Raw genomic sequence first — 15,157 nt, 5'->3', positions numbered from 1 at the left:
CTTGATTGTTTGAGGGGAAAACGTTGATGAAAATGAACGATGTTTTTTGTACAGTGTTTAGCTGTACAAAAACTTTAGTAAGTTGACCCTTCTGGGGATAATACATTTTTAACCATACACCCATACATTTTTTTTTGGACAAATAAGACAAAACCAGCAAAGATTTAGAATTTTATTCATGAAGGAAAATGAAAAGACTACTTGAAAACTAGAGTGAGCAGAACATTACATTTACATCAAAGCAACATTTAAAAGGCAACCAGACATCTTATACAGTTTAGGTTATCAAAAAACCCTTTCATATCTACATAACAAACTATAACTTACAGTATTTCATTGTGTTACCTTATTACATTTCCAAGATCACTTGAGTGCTTGATATTTAGAACAGTTAATTTTGTTATTGTTAACTAAAGCTGACATCAGTATTGGTGCATCCACACATTTTGTGGACCCATCAAAGTCTTTGTCGTATAAAAACATGCAGTTATTTTTGCGGTTGGACACACGTCTGATATGAGTTTGGCATTTTGTCAGCACGTAATCAAAGCACAATTTCTATTTTAGAGCAGGTTGGCGAAAATGTTGCATTGGGGGATCGTAAATTATAAAACGTTTCTGCATAGTTTCAAGTTTCGCAGAGCTCTAGACAACACGTTGTGTACATAAAATTTGTTACGTTAACGTATAAGTGATTGTGAACTGTTGCTCCAGGTGCATTGAAATCCCCACTAAGTCCGTGTTAGCTTTGGCTAACATCTCAAGCGTTTGCTTCCATGTCCATGTCCGGATGCCCCTGCTGCAGCTGAACCACCACCGTTTCCACGGTGACTTCCTCCTCGCTGTCGGTTGTGTCGCTGTGCTCGTCGTAGTCCGATGACTCCGGTTCGTGCTGGGAGGGTGAGCCGGACATGGTTCCGAAGGAATGGGCGCTGGTCGAGGCCAGAGATCGTAGCAGAGGCGTATTTTCAGACACTTCGTTCTCCTCGGCACCGCTGTCACCAGATTCAGATTCAGAGTCCGACCCGCCCTCGGACGGCACTACTTTCTGCTTACACACTGGACAGGTCTTCTTGGTTTTGGTCAGCCATGGGTCGACACATTTGCAGTGGTAGGCTAACAAAAGATAGAAAGAAAACTAGTTTCAAGAGATCCTGATAAAAAGCAGGCTGATCCATTTTTCTCGAAGTTATTTCAAATATAGAGTTTGTCTGGCAGCAGATACGCTATTCACTCAGATTACATGTTTGGATTTCGATTTGTCGTGAAGGACTTTCTTTTTGTCAGGGGCGGTTTAACAGTGAAAGATCTAGGAAAACACTCACCATGTGAGCATGGCAGGACCCGAAGTTTCTCGCCTTCTTCATACTCGTCCAAACAAATGGCACAAACGTCATAGGAATCACCTGTGAGAAGTACAAGAAAGTATTTAACTCCACCAAATTTATCTAATCTATAGCATAGTCGAGATTATAGAAATGACTTCCATTGTCGATTGGACAGCTTATGTGTATAATAATCAAAATGAAAGAAGCTACACAATGTTCTTCGCAAATTGGGTTTCCAATTCTCATTTTTTCAAAACCGTAAAGATCAAACACATGAACTTGGCATTCTCTACAGCTAAAGACGTTAGTAATGATGATGCCTCTCAAATGTGTAGCATGTCTTTTTGGATTCTGGGTGTCCGCAATCAAAACATCCCAGTCTTATAAGTCCAGGAATTTGTCTTGCCCTCCCTTGAAATTCCTCAGTTTTTTTCACTTTTCCCTCCACCAGTGAAGAAGTCCCTCTGATGTTTATATAAGCAGTAAGCGAACACGCTTTTTTGCCGTCTCAAACTACAGTGGCATGTGACCATATATGGGCACGCAATAACTGACTACAAAACATCATGACTGATTGAAAGCAAGCATTTGAGAGACTGCTATGAGGGGTTTCTGGTTTGTTCGGTTCACAGGCTACATGACTGTGAAATTCTTTTCAAAACTGACAATGTTGAATTCATGGTTTAAAATATATAACGTAAAAGTGCTTTGTGTTCTTAAACCTTTTAAAAGCACTTCATAATACACTTTAAAAATTAAATATATGTCATACATCTTGTAATAAACCAACTTAATAGCACCATGAATCCAAGACTCCTTTTACAAAGTAAACTGTTATTTTTAACACCGCCATCTTGCAGAAAATTGCAATTATACAGTTTATTCTATATATTTTACAATTTTCCAGTTTTTTTCCCTTATTTCTATACTTTAATGTCAATATTAATTTGTATTACTGTAAATGTGCTTTGCAACAATGCCCTATAGACATATATTTGAACTAAGCAACAATACAATTTACTGCAATGATTTTAAGGCATTTTTATTTGACAATATGAACATTCTCATGAAACCACTGAAACATTATGGCAGTAAAGATTTGAATTATAAAACCTACAATTCGGTGGTAATAAAATAATTGTGTTCTCTACCTCGGACAAAACATAATTTTGACACAGGAATTAGTCAGGAATTAGCCTTTTCTGCTCATTCTCATTATAGAAACACATCCTGATTTGTCTTTGAGTGCATTATATGTTGTAATATAAAAAGTGAAAAAACAATTGCATGTTCTCAAATGAACAAAAATTATTGAGGGAATATTCATGTATAATAAAAATGAAGATATATTCCAAATTGCTACCAGATTAGCAGAATACTTTAAATGTTTATAGTTAAAGCGTAATATTCTCTTGTCACGCTGTGTACCCAAATTTTCCATTCTCATTACCGATGCAGGTAGTTTTCCGCATTTAAAAAATATATAATTTTCTATTAAAATATACTTTATTAACTGCTTAGGCATTATGGCTTCGCATTTTTTAAGCAAAATGTGCTATGGGATTGACAGTTTTAAACTGTAATTAAAAGTTTTGAAATGAATGCCTTTTTTAATATGTGACACCTTGTTTTAAATGAATATAAAGGAAATTTATTGATACAATTATTTTTAAGAAAATCATGTTTGACATCTTGGAACAAAGATTTTGTGAGAATCACCCAAAAGACATTGACAAAAGTCAAAGCACTGCATTACTTGTTTGTCAATGTTTTCTTACATATAAAGAAGAATGTGAAAACAAATCATGGATTGGATTTCACGCTGAAATGATGGCTCTTCTGAAAACAAATCATTCTTTCAAATACATAAATGATTTAAAATCATCAGCTAAATTGCAATCTGGGACTGCAAATGGATAAGAAATCTCAAGACACAGCGACACATGCCATCTTAAAGCCTGAGACAGCCTGTTAAAACATGTAATCTGCATTTCCTGCACCGGTCTGCAGCCATGTAAAGAGTCATTGACGGTGTTTCCGGTGGGTGCAGAAACAGCAGCTGCAGTGTCGTAAGACAGGAAGATCCAGCAGGTCGCTGTTCATTCGGTTAGTGAGACAGACTGCAGCAGAACGCATGAATCAGCACAGCGGGCGGATAGAAGAAAACAACGACTCAGCATCAGGAGATGCCATGAGCGGAAAGAGAGAGAGACAGAGAGGAAATGTGCTGATGCCGTGTGTAAGGCTCGCTCTTTTATACGTGCTTATGTTCTTTCTATTCCTCCATTATACCGTAAACAGCATGAGCATTTCTGCCAGCACGGCTAAATATTCCACAGTACACAGCACAGAATACTCTATCCCACAATGCAATGTGTTCAAGCCCTCTACATTTTGATCCCCCTTTCCTGTCAATCATAAAGACAACTTTTCACTAGACGTCTACATACAGTACATCACGTCTCATAGCAGATATAGCTTGTCAACAGACGCTGATGTATGCAGACAGTCAATGGTCAATATTTGTTTATTTGGTTTTAAAATGGTTTGATGATTCACCATGAGGAGGTGGAAAACTGAAAACCTCCGGTGTGGGAGGAGAATTCCACATTTCACCCACAAGTCCACACGTGTCCACAATGCCAGGCTGTCCGTTCAGTGTGGATTTTTATTTACGCATCTGACGGATGCTTTTAGCCAACGCATTTTTGCCAAAATACACACTTTGGGATACCTTACAACTAGTCTTGAGGAAATCCTGTATACTTAAGTTGGTTTAGTTCTTATGGAACAGATGAGAGGAAGGATGCATCATTTCAAAAAAGTTTTACCATACAGCTGTCAAACAGATGAAACGCAGCTAATTATAAAAACTATTTGAGGAAATATTGTAACATGCAAATAAACTGTCGACCAGTGTGATCCGTCCCTACCAGTCGTGTAATAGATACTGACAAACAAGACTTCATAAGTCTTATTTGAATAATAAAACGGATTCAACAAAGTATAAACTTTATAGCCAAAGTATACTGCCTATCACAGAAGTGAGAAGCCAATGGTTTGATACAAGAATGAATTTTAACTAATCACTTCAGAAATCAGCATTGTAACTTTTTATTGTGTTACACCTGTGAATCTTCTCAGCATTGATTTAAAAAGCAATTTAAGATACATCTTACCTTTCTTGTACTTGTGAATTGGGAGTTTCCTCAGCTGGTCTTTGCGCAAGCGGCTTCTCCTGGCTCTGTGTCTGTCCTGTACAAACTTTGTGATCTGAGAATGGATGAAAGTAAACGTGAGGATAGATATAAACGATTTTACTTTTTTGACATTAGGCGCTTTGTTTACTCACCATGAAGACTACAATGAGGATAAGGCAGATACCCACAATGATGAGGAATGGGATCAGGTAATATTCCAGAGGCAAACTGAAATCTGGCATGAGAACAACATGACCACTGAAAACAAACAAGGCAAACGTCACATAAATCAGTGGCTTTGCAGAAAGTGCAGGTGTTCTGATGGGTGGATCTGGCACATCTGAGTCCAGCCTGTGTTTGAGCTTTTGATAAGAGGGAATCGTATTCACGCGAACATGATGTAAGTGTCAGAACTAAAAACGCCCTTGTTACTGAGATTACATCTGATATTGACACCAGGCCCAGCGAACGCCAGGTTCTGGAATGCACATATCTATGACAACATTGATAAGTTGAACACCACCTCTACAATATCAACGACTACTTCTCTAGCTCCGGCCACTGGTTCGCGCATGACAATTCTGAAGTTACACTGGTGGCGCGGAACCAGATAGACAGAGCAATTAATAAACACACATGCCGTTAAAGATAGCTAAAGGAATGGCAGAGCAATCTCATGTGAGTAAAATATTTTTTAACTATGAGTCACAAGATTAGTTTTACCTGAGGACCTCTAGTCATTTGTATTAATTGCAGAAGTTGTCTGTGATCTTAAGCTCGTGCAAATCGCCATCTCTGTGATTTGGTGGGCTAATATATAATTTTTCAAGGTTTTATCCACTGTTTATGAATAATGGAGGCTGCTTTGAAGTAGTTTTGGTATTATTTCGGGTGCTGGGTGATATCCATAAATTACCAGGAGTCTCCCTTTTGTTTATTTATCATGGAAACTCTCAAAACATTTGAGACCCACGATCGCGGTGATCTTTTGTCCGGTTCGGGATCACGGGTCTCAAATGCTGACATGTACAGTCATATATCATTAAACACCATACAACTATAGGCTATAAAAACTATAAGCAAAGCCTTTCCACCACATCACGGAGATAAAAAATACATTTTTATCCTAGCAATTTAAGTGTTACTCATCTCTAGTAAGTGTCTGTTTAAACGGTAACGTATCAATACTGTAACTGAAGCTCTTACCCTTTCTCATAGATGTAATCCTGTTTGAGGGAGTTGGCTGCTTCTTCACCAATAAAAACTGAAGGAATGTCTATCTGCTTCAGAAGATCAACTGCAATAAAATAAACAGAGAGACATACTTTAAATAAACCTCATTAAATTGAACCGTTAAAATTTATTTATGTACAAAAATATAGACTTCATTTGCCACATTTAAGAATAATGGTAATGTCATCAAAACTATTAAATATGATTAAATAACACAATCTGGTGCAAAAGTTCCACAGTAGACGGATGTCATATATAGGTTTATTATCATGAAGGTAAACAAATGATGATAGAATTGTATTTTTTCGTGAACTATCCCTTCAGTGTTTTTGGAGACTCTGTCTATGGTTGGTTCCGAATGACCATCACTTTTGTTCATCATGGTATCTCAACATTTCAAGTTGAACAACATGACGGCTCATTCAGAATTCATAAACAGTAGCTATATTCAGAGCATTTGGGGCTGAGGTTATGAATCCGGCCATTGTCTGACAGCAGAACACATGAGCTGGTGTTTTCACTGCATGTTTAATGCATTCGTGTGCAGAAACGTACGATCATTGGATCCCATGCTGATTAAGTCATCAGAATCCACATTGTGGACAATCGCTGCCTTGTAGCCGGCCTTCTGCGCATGAAGGACCTATGAATTACACAGAGATAGATGCATTGTGTTCAAACTAACACAGGAAACATGCATGCACTACTCAAACCTACATACACACAGTATTTGCATGAAAAATGTACGGCCCCCTGTTCTGCTTTGTGTTGAAAGGATCATTTGTGACACTACGGCTGGACAACATGGGTATCAACTACTAAAGAGTATGAAGAGGACAATAGTTCCAATTCCATGACTGTTTTGTATAAGGCAGAATTCAATGTTTTTTTTTGGGTTTTAGGTACAAGTCATTTTAACAATTTGTATATTTATTTCAGTGTGGAAGAAGCCAGTGCCTTATCACTGCTAAACAGCGGCCACTCAAGGCAGACATGATACTTGCAAAGGATACAAATTTTATTTTGTGGAACAAAACCAGGATGAATACAATCTTTTTTTTTATATTGCTGTTTTTCAGCCCAGGTACAAAGAAAGAAAGGAAGAAAGAAAGAGAGAGAGAGATTTTCAGCATATTATAATGTTTTGTAGAACCAGAGATGGACGTCTTTAGTAGCTATATTAAACTCGGCAGGAAAATGGATCTTGTGAGCCAGAGTTGAGAACCACTGGGTTAGAGCATGGCGTTAGCAACACCAAGATCATGGTTCGATCCCAGGGGATTGCACATAGTCAGATACAATGTATATTATAATGTTATGTATGTCACTTTGGATAAAAGCGTCTGCCAAACGCATAAATGTAATGTTAATGTTTATATTTATCAATATTTGTCATTCTCATCTATATATTTTTTTGTATGTTTTAATATGTGTTTGGCTAAAGGGTACGGTAGGCTTACATGTGGGTGTTTGTACAAGATAAGGATGGCACCACTTCCGCCTCATTTTGAGCCAGGAAGAACCCTTTATGCATGTGTCAAATATTGCATCATAAACATTTCACAGCCCTGTCATTGAGAATACATTTATGATTGATAGCTCATCGTGAAACCTGAATGTTTAACCTTGTCAAGCAGTTTAGTGCTGTACAGGAAAACAATCTTAAAGTATGCTTTTTGTTGGGCTGCCTTTGGCAGTAGTCCAAAGACCTCCAGGTGAACAGAACCTGTAGGCAGATCTCATAAAGTCTTTGCATAGTTTTGCCACCAGCATGAAAGCGTGTCTTAAGAGAGCGGGGGCTGATTTGCATACAGGCGGCCTTTGCATACATGGAGAGGCTTTCATGTCACATGCCTTTTTAGTTTTAGTCACTGAGCTCTCATGTGAACAGGAGAATAAATGCAAAAAACATCACTCATTGTTACATTCCTGCGATTGCTTTGAGCTGTTAACTTGATGCTAACTCAAAAAAAAAAACACATCATACACAGTAAATCTCTCACAGAAAATACAATAAAATTCTGACACGCTTCCTTTAGCTTTTATTGCTTCTAGTGAAAGATTACATTGTCAAGAGCCGTTTTAGAATTTATAGACCTTCTGTCCCCAAATTTAAGACCTTTAATAATGAAGACCTTTTGAGAACCCTGAATACTCTCAGTCAGTGATACAATATTTATTGTAAAGATGGGAAAACCATCCAAATTAGGGTTCCTCTTGATTTATTTTAACTTTTTAGCACTGCATTTATCATATTCTAGTCATTAGATAGAAATATAAATCCATACTGATGTATGGTTTCACCTCTACTGAATATCACTGTATTTTGTTTGACTGAAAGAAGACAGTCTTCTGGGTTAAGAACAACAAGCGCGGGGGAAACAGGTTTTTTTAAGGCACCATGTCATGTAAAAACAAACTTTCAGGATCTTTACTTATTAGCTCACTGGACAGTAGACAAACGGCAGCTGTGTTCATGCTAAGACGGCATTGATACTAGTGCCTTTTCCTTTAAAAGCGTGTAATTGTCGCTACTGTTACGCCTGGCATTTACACTTATCCAGAGTTTTTGACCCCTGAAAACAGAGAGTTTTGGAAAGCAGACCAGGTTTTAGTTTGAAAACTGTGGGGTTATGTTTCTGTGTAAACGGACGAAAACGGAGACTTTAGAGTATCCAAGCGTAGTTGCCCACATTCGCTTACTGATTGGGTCGTCTGTATCATTGCGTTTGATTCCCTGATTCCTTCAGAAAAATACAAGAGAAATTACACGATGGAAAAATTCAAGAGAGATTTTTCAAGTATGGCTACTGAAGTCCCTGAATTTGGTCACATGGCCCACTTCTGCCTTACATCTCATTCTCTGGTATTGGTCAAAAAACATATATGACTTTCTTTTGACTGAGCATTTTACTGTACAATAATTTCGTAAAAACAACTGAATTATTATAACACAATATAAAGAATTTTTTCCATACATGCAGAAACATAGTGGAAACCTACACAAGTGCATGTTTTTCATGTTTTCTGTGTGGGAAAATCTGCAGAATTCTGCCCAAAACTGTTCACAAAACAAACCCACATGTGCAAATGATGGTGTTCAAACTCTGTTGTAGGTTCATGGAGTTTTCACAAAGAAAACCTACCTTGATGTCGAAATTACAGTCGAAGCGCTTGATCAGCACTATGAAAGCGCTGGTGAGGTTATCCCTCAGGGGCGGAGGTTCGATCGGCTCGCAGGCATTCTCCGGACGGGCACCAATCAGGAAGCCCTGTGTAGACATAAAACCAATGACTGTCAAACTGATTTCCACCTATTCAGAAGAAACGGAATCACACATTTTGTTTACAAGGTTGCTAGGAGTAATCTAGGGTGTTGCTAAGGTGCTCTGGGTATGACTTTCTTTCATCCCTGGAACACAAAATTAGATAATTTGGAGAATTCTTTGTGTTCATATATTGAAAGTCAATGGGGTCCAATGTTGTTTTGGTTACAACCATTCTTCAAAATATCTTCTTTTGTGCTCTGCAGAGGAAAAAGGTCATACAGGTTTGAAATGACGCAAGGGTGAATAAATGATGACTGAATTTTCATTTGTGGGTGAACTGTCCCTTCATGATTTGGGCTGTGTTTAAACCCCAAAAAATAAGCAACAGTGATGTTTGGCTTAGAAAAAAGTGTTTACTCATTTCAATAAACTCCCCTTTGTTTAGAATTAAATAATCTCGGATCACTAATCCTTGTTGTCAAATCTTTGACAGAAATGCTAAATCTCTTCTAATCTTTTTGTTTAGACAGGAGAGGCAGAGCTAGGTTGGACAAAACAAGACCTGTGTTTGTAGTCAAACTGAAAGATCAATGCAATGTCATCCAGATAATTTAGGTTAAATCCAGGTAGTATGGTTAAAGTGCTCTAGGACTGCACACCGTGTCAAATCAATACTTTAGATACTTCCTTGTACACTAGAGAGAGCCATCCTATTACTTGTAACAGGAAAATTGCTTCTTTTGCTGAAAGAAAACATGTTTAGACACACTTCTGTGATAATGGTAAAAGAAGAAGAGACAATTCTACAAAAAAGAAATAAGGTCTAGAAATAAACAACTGCGTAAAGGAAAACATTGAAACAACTCTGCACTGACTCATGTCCTTTCAATGAACCCTTACAACATTACTAAAAGCTTTCCAACAGCCCCCTCTGCTGGAAAACAAACATCAGCTTTAAATAACAACACATACAGAAAAACTCCAAAGTAAAATCGGAGTTGTGGCAATACAATAAATTATTGGGAATTTGGCTTATCAGACATAGGATTACACTTTTATCTTGGCTTCTTATCACCTTAACATCTAGTTTAGTCCCTTAGTGAGTAGAGCGTAAGGAGATTTGTATCTCACTGAACTACATTTAAGCATCCATCTCAAGAATAGCTATTGAATCTGTTCGACTCACAGTTCTTCTTCACTTTATCCAGAATTACTAAAACGCATTGTAACTGGGGAATTGTTTTCTCTCCGCTAAACAATGAGGACAAACTTTCTGTGATTGAATAAGTGGTTATTGGGCCATGAAAAACAGGCAGGCATGTGTCCATCACATGACTGAAGATGATTCAAAGTAGGCCAGAAAAACAATATTCCAATGAGTTAAAAACAAAGTTTGATTCATTAAAGGTTCTAAAAATAGGACTATTTGACTGAAAGCACAGGCAAGCAAAGACAGCCCGGTAGAATAAACCACACTAAATATCTCACTTCTATCTCTTCTACTCTTAAAAAAAATCTTTTTTTTATTGCACTTAATGCTTTTTGTTGTCCTCATGTGGTTCCATTTGCTTCCATTGTTTAACTCATCTGTAAGTTTCTTTGGATAAAATCGTCTGCTAAATGACTTCATTCTGAAGAGAAATTAAAAGTACCAAATTTTAAGGGACAATTCTCCCCAAAATGAGAATGCGTTCATTGTTTATTCACCTTCATGTCATTCCAAACTTGTATGAGTTAATTCTTCTGCAGAACATAAAAGAAGATATTCTTGAACCCCATTGACTTTCACTGTATGAGCACAAAACCACCGAGAAATTTCTCAAAATATCTTCTTTTGTGTTCCACAGAAGAAACAGTCATGACCAGCCACTCGTGTTTCAAAAACTAGTTTGCCCCCCTGAAACTGGTTAGCCCAGCATGTTGTGTGTCTATCTTAATAGGACAAGGTAAAAGTATAAGAAAGTATAAAAGTATGAAAATCTCATTTGACTTGGTCTTAAAAATATGCTTTGATCTGCGGAAATCAAAGTGAAATTCACAACAACAAAGAAAGATAACTGAATGTGTACCGAAAGGAGAACTGGCTCAAACAGTTGTGAAGTAATGTGATTTCGGCATAGTTATCACTAACACATCATGAGGTTTGATGTGTGGTTCTGTCTCATACAGATAAGGAACAGAAAACCTGCTTATTTGAGCAGCTTTGAAAATTTGATCAAACACTCATTTCAAAGGTCACCGCAGAGTGAAAAGACACAGAAATTTTGTCTAGTCATTTTGTGACATGGACGAACAAATTTATTTTATTAAAGGTCATTTTTAAAATGCAACATCTCTAAAAGTGTTTAAGGGTGACCACACTTTTTTACCAACAGTCCTTCAGAGTTTTTCAATGACACTGGTTTGAAAACAGTTAATCTTTTGCAACTTTAATGCAATGGGGACTCCTTTATAGAAATCAACAATTTTTTTGTTTGTATTTAAACAACAAAAGGGGAGGCTATACCAAATAGTAAGAAAAAAATCTGTGACACTTCGGAGATATTCTTGTCATAAAATAAAGGTTTAGTAACCTGTTTATAGTGTTTTTAATCATGGAATTGTGTGTATGTAATGTTATCATCAAATTTTATATAGCACACTCACCTTTAGTCCTTCACTGGGCAGCCTGTAGCCAAACCGAGCAGGAAGATCATCAAAGTTCTCAGTTTTATTGTCGAAGGAATACTGAAAAACAAAAGCAGTTATTAAAATGCACATGTACGTAATGCATTTCATTCTCAGTTGAAAATCGTCTATTTATGAACATTATAAATGTCGTCATGTGCATTACAAACAAACCTTCATTGTTTAATTTACGTTAGATGAGCAAAAAGCAAACTGTGTTTCTGGCTCGGAAACATGATGGATTTTGTCGAATGTTAACTCACTGCAGTAATCGAGTGAAAACTTACTGCTGATATATCGGCCTCCACAGGCAGAAGATTGAGGAAGGCAAAAATCTGAACTGTGAAGATGGTGTAAATCTGGGTGGCAGAGAGCATCAGCATACCCAAGGACAGCAGCATCTTAAGATCGGCTTTTATTTCTCCTGCAAATGCAAAGAGAATTGATGTGTGCACAGGGAAATTCACACACTTCCCCTTTTTAACCACTTTCTGTTCCTAAGAGGTAAATTCAACCCTGACTGCCCATTCAGCTATGATAGGACAGTTTAAAATATATAAACTTTATATATTTATACTTTTTATTTTTCCTATTCATCCCAATGGATGTAGCTCAGCTGATTGCTTAGGGAGATACTTGCTTGCGTCGTTTACGAGTGGAAGTGGCTGGGCACTGATAACAAGCTAAACCTTTAAACCTATGGTATTGGTGAATCCAACCGTGTGACACTTCTTCTTTACAGCCTCAATTCATAATTTTTGGGGGTAAATATAAACAAGCACTTATTAAGTCAGTATTGAAAAATGTCATTGCACCGATTCAAACAGGAACAGGAAAACAGGAAATGTAATTTTGATGTAATCCAACGTCAACATAAGTATGTAGAGTAACCTGCAATTTAAAGATTAAACAGAGATGGCGATAGAGAGGCCATCTCTGTTTAAACTTTAATAAAAGAATAAACGCTTTATTCTGGAAAGTAGCTGCATAGTGCATACACAAGCTCTGTTTACGAATAAATCCAATTCTCTTTTATAAGCATTACGCCAAACTTAATGTGTCTGAATTTGCAATACTTGAAAAACAGCAAGTGGGAAATACAAAATTGAACCCGTAGAAATTCCCTGAATTCGCTACGATTCCATCAACATTTTTAAGCATGCTTCAGGTGGATGCTTTGTCAGATTCAACAGTTTATTAGCATATATGAGACAAATCTACTAATAAAACTTTTTGCTCATCCTTTAGAATGAAATGTTAAATCGAACGTAGAGATAGCCTCTTGCGTATGAGGAAACAGCATCTAGCTATTCTTTTGTAAACTTTTTATAAAGCAAGGGTTAGTAAACCATGCCAAGTGTTTCGACACTTATAACCAGTGTAAAATACTTTTAAAATCGTACTTATTTGACATTGTTGCATAGTCACCAGAGATGGTGGGGTAATGCAGCAAACTGTTCCAGGCAATTCCATGCAAATTCCAAACTTACCATGAAAAAATAAAGTTTTTTTAACAAAGGCTTTTACTATACTGATAGCACTCGTGTCAACATTTGGTGGTTAAGTGCCCATGTGAGGTCTCCAAGTTTTCAAAGGATTTTTTTATTTTAGAGCATGATTTTCCATGGACAGGATTGTCACATCCATAACGGTACTTATTCCTCATACAGTAAATGGGCAAATTAAGTAAAACTAAAGTTAAGTAGCTGTTTAATGGTTTAAAAAGAGTCATTTCCTTCTTAATTTCTTGGGTATTAATGCATTTTTTTTTTTATTCAAAGAAATCCTACAAAGTACATACTAGTTCCTGAAAACCCGTGTCCATTTTTGTCACATCCATAACAAGTTTATTTCTGGGGGGTTTTAATAGAAAACTTGTTTGTTGACTGATATTTTTCTGATGTTTAGACTCTATCAGCAAGGGTTTAGCAAAATATAAACAGATGGTTCAATATATTCCTAACATATGCGTTCTCTGACGTTTGTATGTCACACCCTAAACGCAAAATATCACATCCTTAACGGAATTGCCCTTCTGTGCTTCAGCGGATGTGATGACTGCTTTTATTATTATTAAACATATACAGAAATAATTATGTTTACAGTTACAAGTGTCATACCGACCAATGATCTTAATGAAACTATTAGTAGTATAAATTACATCCACCCTAAATAAACCCTAATATAGATTATCTATATTATTATATAAAGGTTACAAACGAGTAACCCCTTATCATTTCTGATGAAATGTTTTGTATAATTTAACGTCACTCAAATAATACAAAAATTGTGTTATTCCAACCTCAGCTTGTACACACAGGCCAAAATAAATAAAGGTTTCGCAACTTACAAACGACTCTTTATATAAACATGTTAAATAATCGAGCAATTGTTAAATGTCTTATTTGGAAACGTCACACAAGAAGTGTTATACATCACATTTAGTTTGGACTACATTAGCATGCAAGCTAACAGTAAACACTGAAGGGGAACTCCAGCTTTACTTTAACAATCTGCCTTCAATATGCAACACGATCAAAAATCGACACGTCTAAAATTTTAATACAGAGCATAAAAAATACTCGAAACAAACATGAATCCAATCAAAGATAACAAAGCTGTTATTCAAAAGACGAGATTCTTGCTTGGTTCGCGTGCACAAATATAAAAAATGGCATTATTTAATGTAAAGCCTTTTCCTTACCGTTACATTAGATCGCTTCCTTTATCTCCGTGATATGATATAACAACGGTGTCATTACAGTTGAATGAAATTAGAGTCTTACAGCACTTCGCTACGACCTCATATCGCTTAGCAGGCCAGAATGTCAACACAGATGCAAAACACCCCCACACGATACAGAGTTGACACACTGCGCCCTCTAGCGCGCTGTGGTGGAGTTGATTGATGCAGCGCTGCGCAGAACGATCGACAAATGACGTCAAGGTATCGCGATGAAGTTGAACTTGCCCTGTGACGACATTTGTTCCCTTGTTGGAGACATACATTAAAACAAACAAACATTTCAACATATTGAATGAAAACCGGTATTTGATGTACAAGTGGAAACCCACCACAGCAAGCAGCTACAAAATGATTGTATGGAATTCTCGTAGCGAATTAATCACAAACAACTATGATTGGTTTATTCTGAATAGCGATGAGAAACGTAGAGTCTTACACGTGACATTGCTGGTCATGTGCTCTTTCAGGTTAATAATAACGCATGAATAATAACCCTACAACAAAACAGTATTTTCTCGTTTGCATCGGACAAGGGTGTGGAATAATGTTTTAATCATGAAAGTAAAATGAGGCTTTTTGAAAATCTGATTAATCAAAGACAAAATCTTTTAAAGTTTTTTAAAATAGTCGTTAGTTGCAGCTCTAGTTGGAGGACGTTTTGCTTGACAAAGAAAAACACATGTAGATGCATCAATAACAAAGAAAGCATTAATA

General features: G+C 36.8%; 1 protein-coding gene across 1 annotated transcript; it reads right to left on the bottom strand.

Annotated features, from left to right (window-relative positions):
* Positions 1-158: 158 nt before the first annotated feature.
* On the bottom strand, positions 159-14,555 carry rnf13 (ring finger protein 13). The gene is made up of 10 exons (XM_056759383.1): positions 14,402-14,555; positions 11,985-12,121; positions 11,677-11,757; positions 8,908-9,033; positions 6,317-6,404; positions 5,735-5,825; positions 4,681-4,786; positions 4,508-4,601; positions 1,326-1,406; positions 159-1,116 (listed from the first exon to the last, which is right to left on the bottom strand). Exons 2-10 carry the CDS (start codon positions 12,096-12,098, stop codon positions 761-763), a joined length of 1,137 nt encoding a protein of 378 aa, XP_056615361.1. The 5' UTR covers positions 12,099-12,121; positions 14,402-14,555; the 3' UTR covers positions 159-760.
* Between the last annotated feature and the right edge of the window lie 602 nt (positions 14,556-15,157).

The sequence above is a fragment of the Triplophysa dalaica genome, chromosome 10 (genome assembly GCF_015846415.1).
Source record: "Triplophysa dalaica isolate WHDGS20190420 chromosome 10, ASM1584641v1, whole genome shotgun sequence".
NCBI lineage: Eukaryota > Metazoa > Chordata > Actinopteri > Cypriniformes > Nemacheilidae > Triplophysa > Triplophysa dalaica.
The sequence above is the reverse complement of the archived record's forward strand: the minus strand, read 5'-3'. Positions and strand labels throughout refer to the sequence as shown.

What these genes read in the sequence shown, in the direction of transcription:
- rnf13 (XM_056759383.1), bottom strand. Translation starts at nt 12,098, where the DNA reads ATGCTGCTGTCCTTGGGTATGCTGATGCTCTCTGCCACCCAGATTTAC. An exon ending in TCCTCATTGTAGTCTTCATG is followed by an intron (nt 4,602 to 4,680) that starts GTGAGTAAACAA and finishes ATCCATTCTCAG; the next exon opens with ATCACAAAGTTTGTACAGGA. An exon ending in AATTCACAAGTACAAGAAAG is followed by an intron (nt 1,407 to 4,507) that starts GTAAGATGTATC and finishes TACTTCTCACAG; the next exon opens with GTGATTCCTATGACGTTTGT.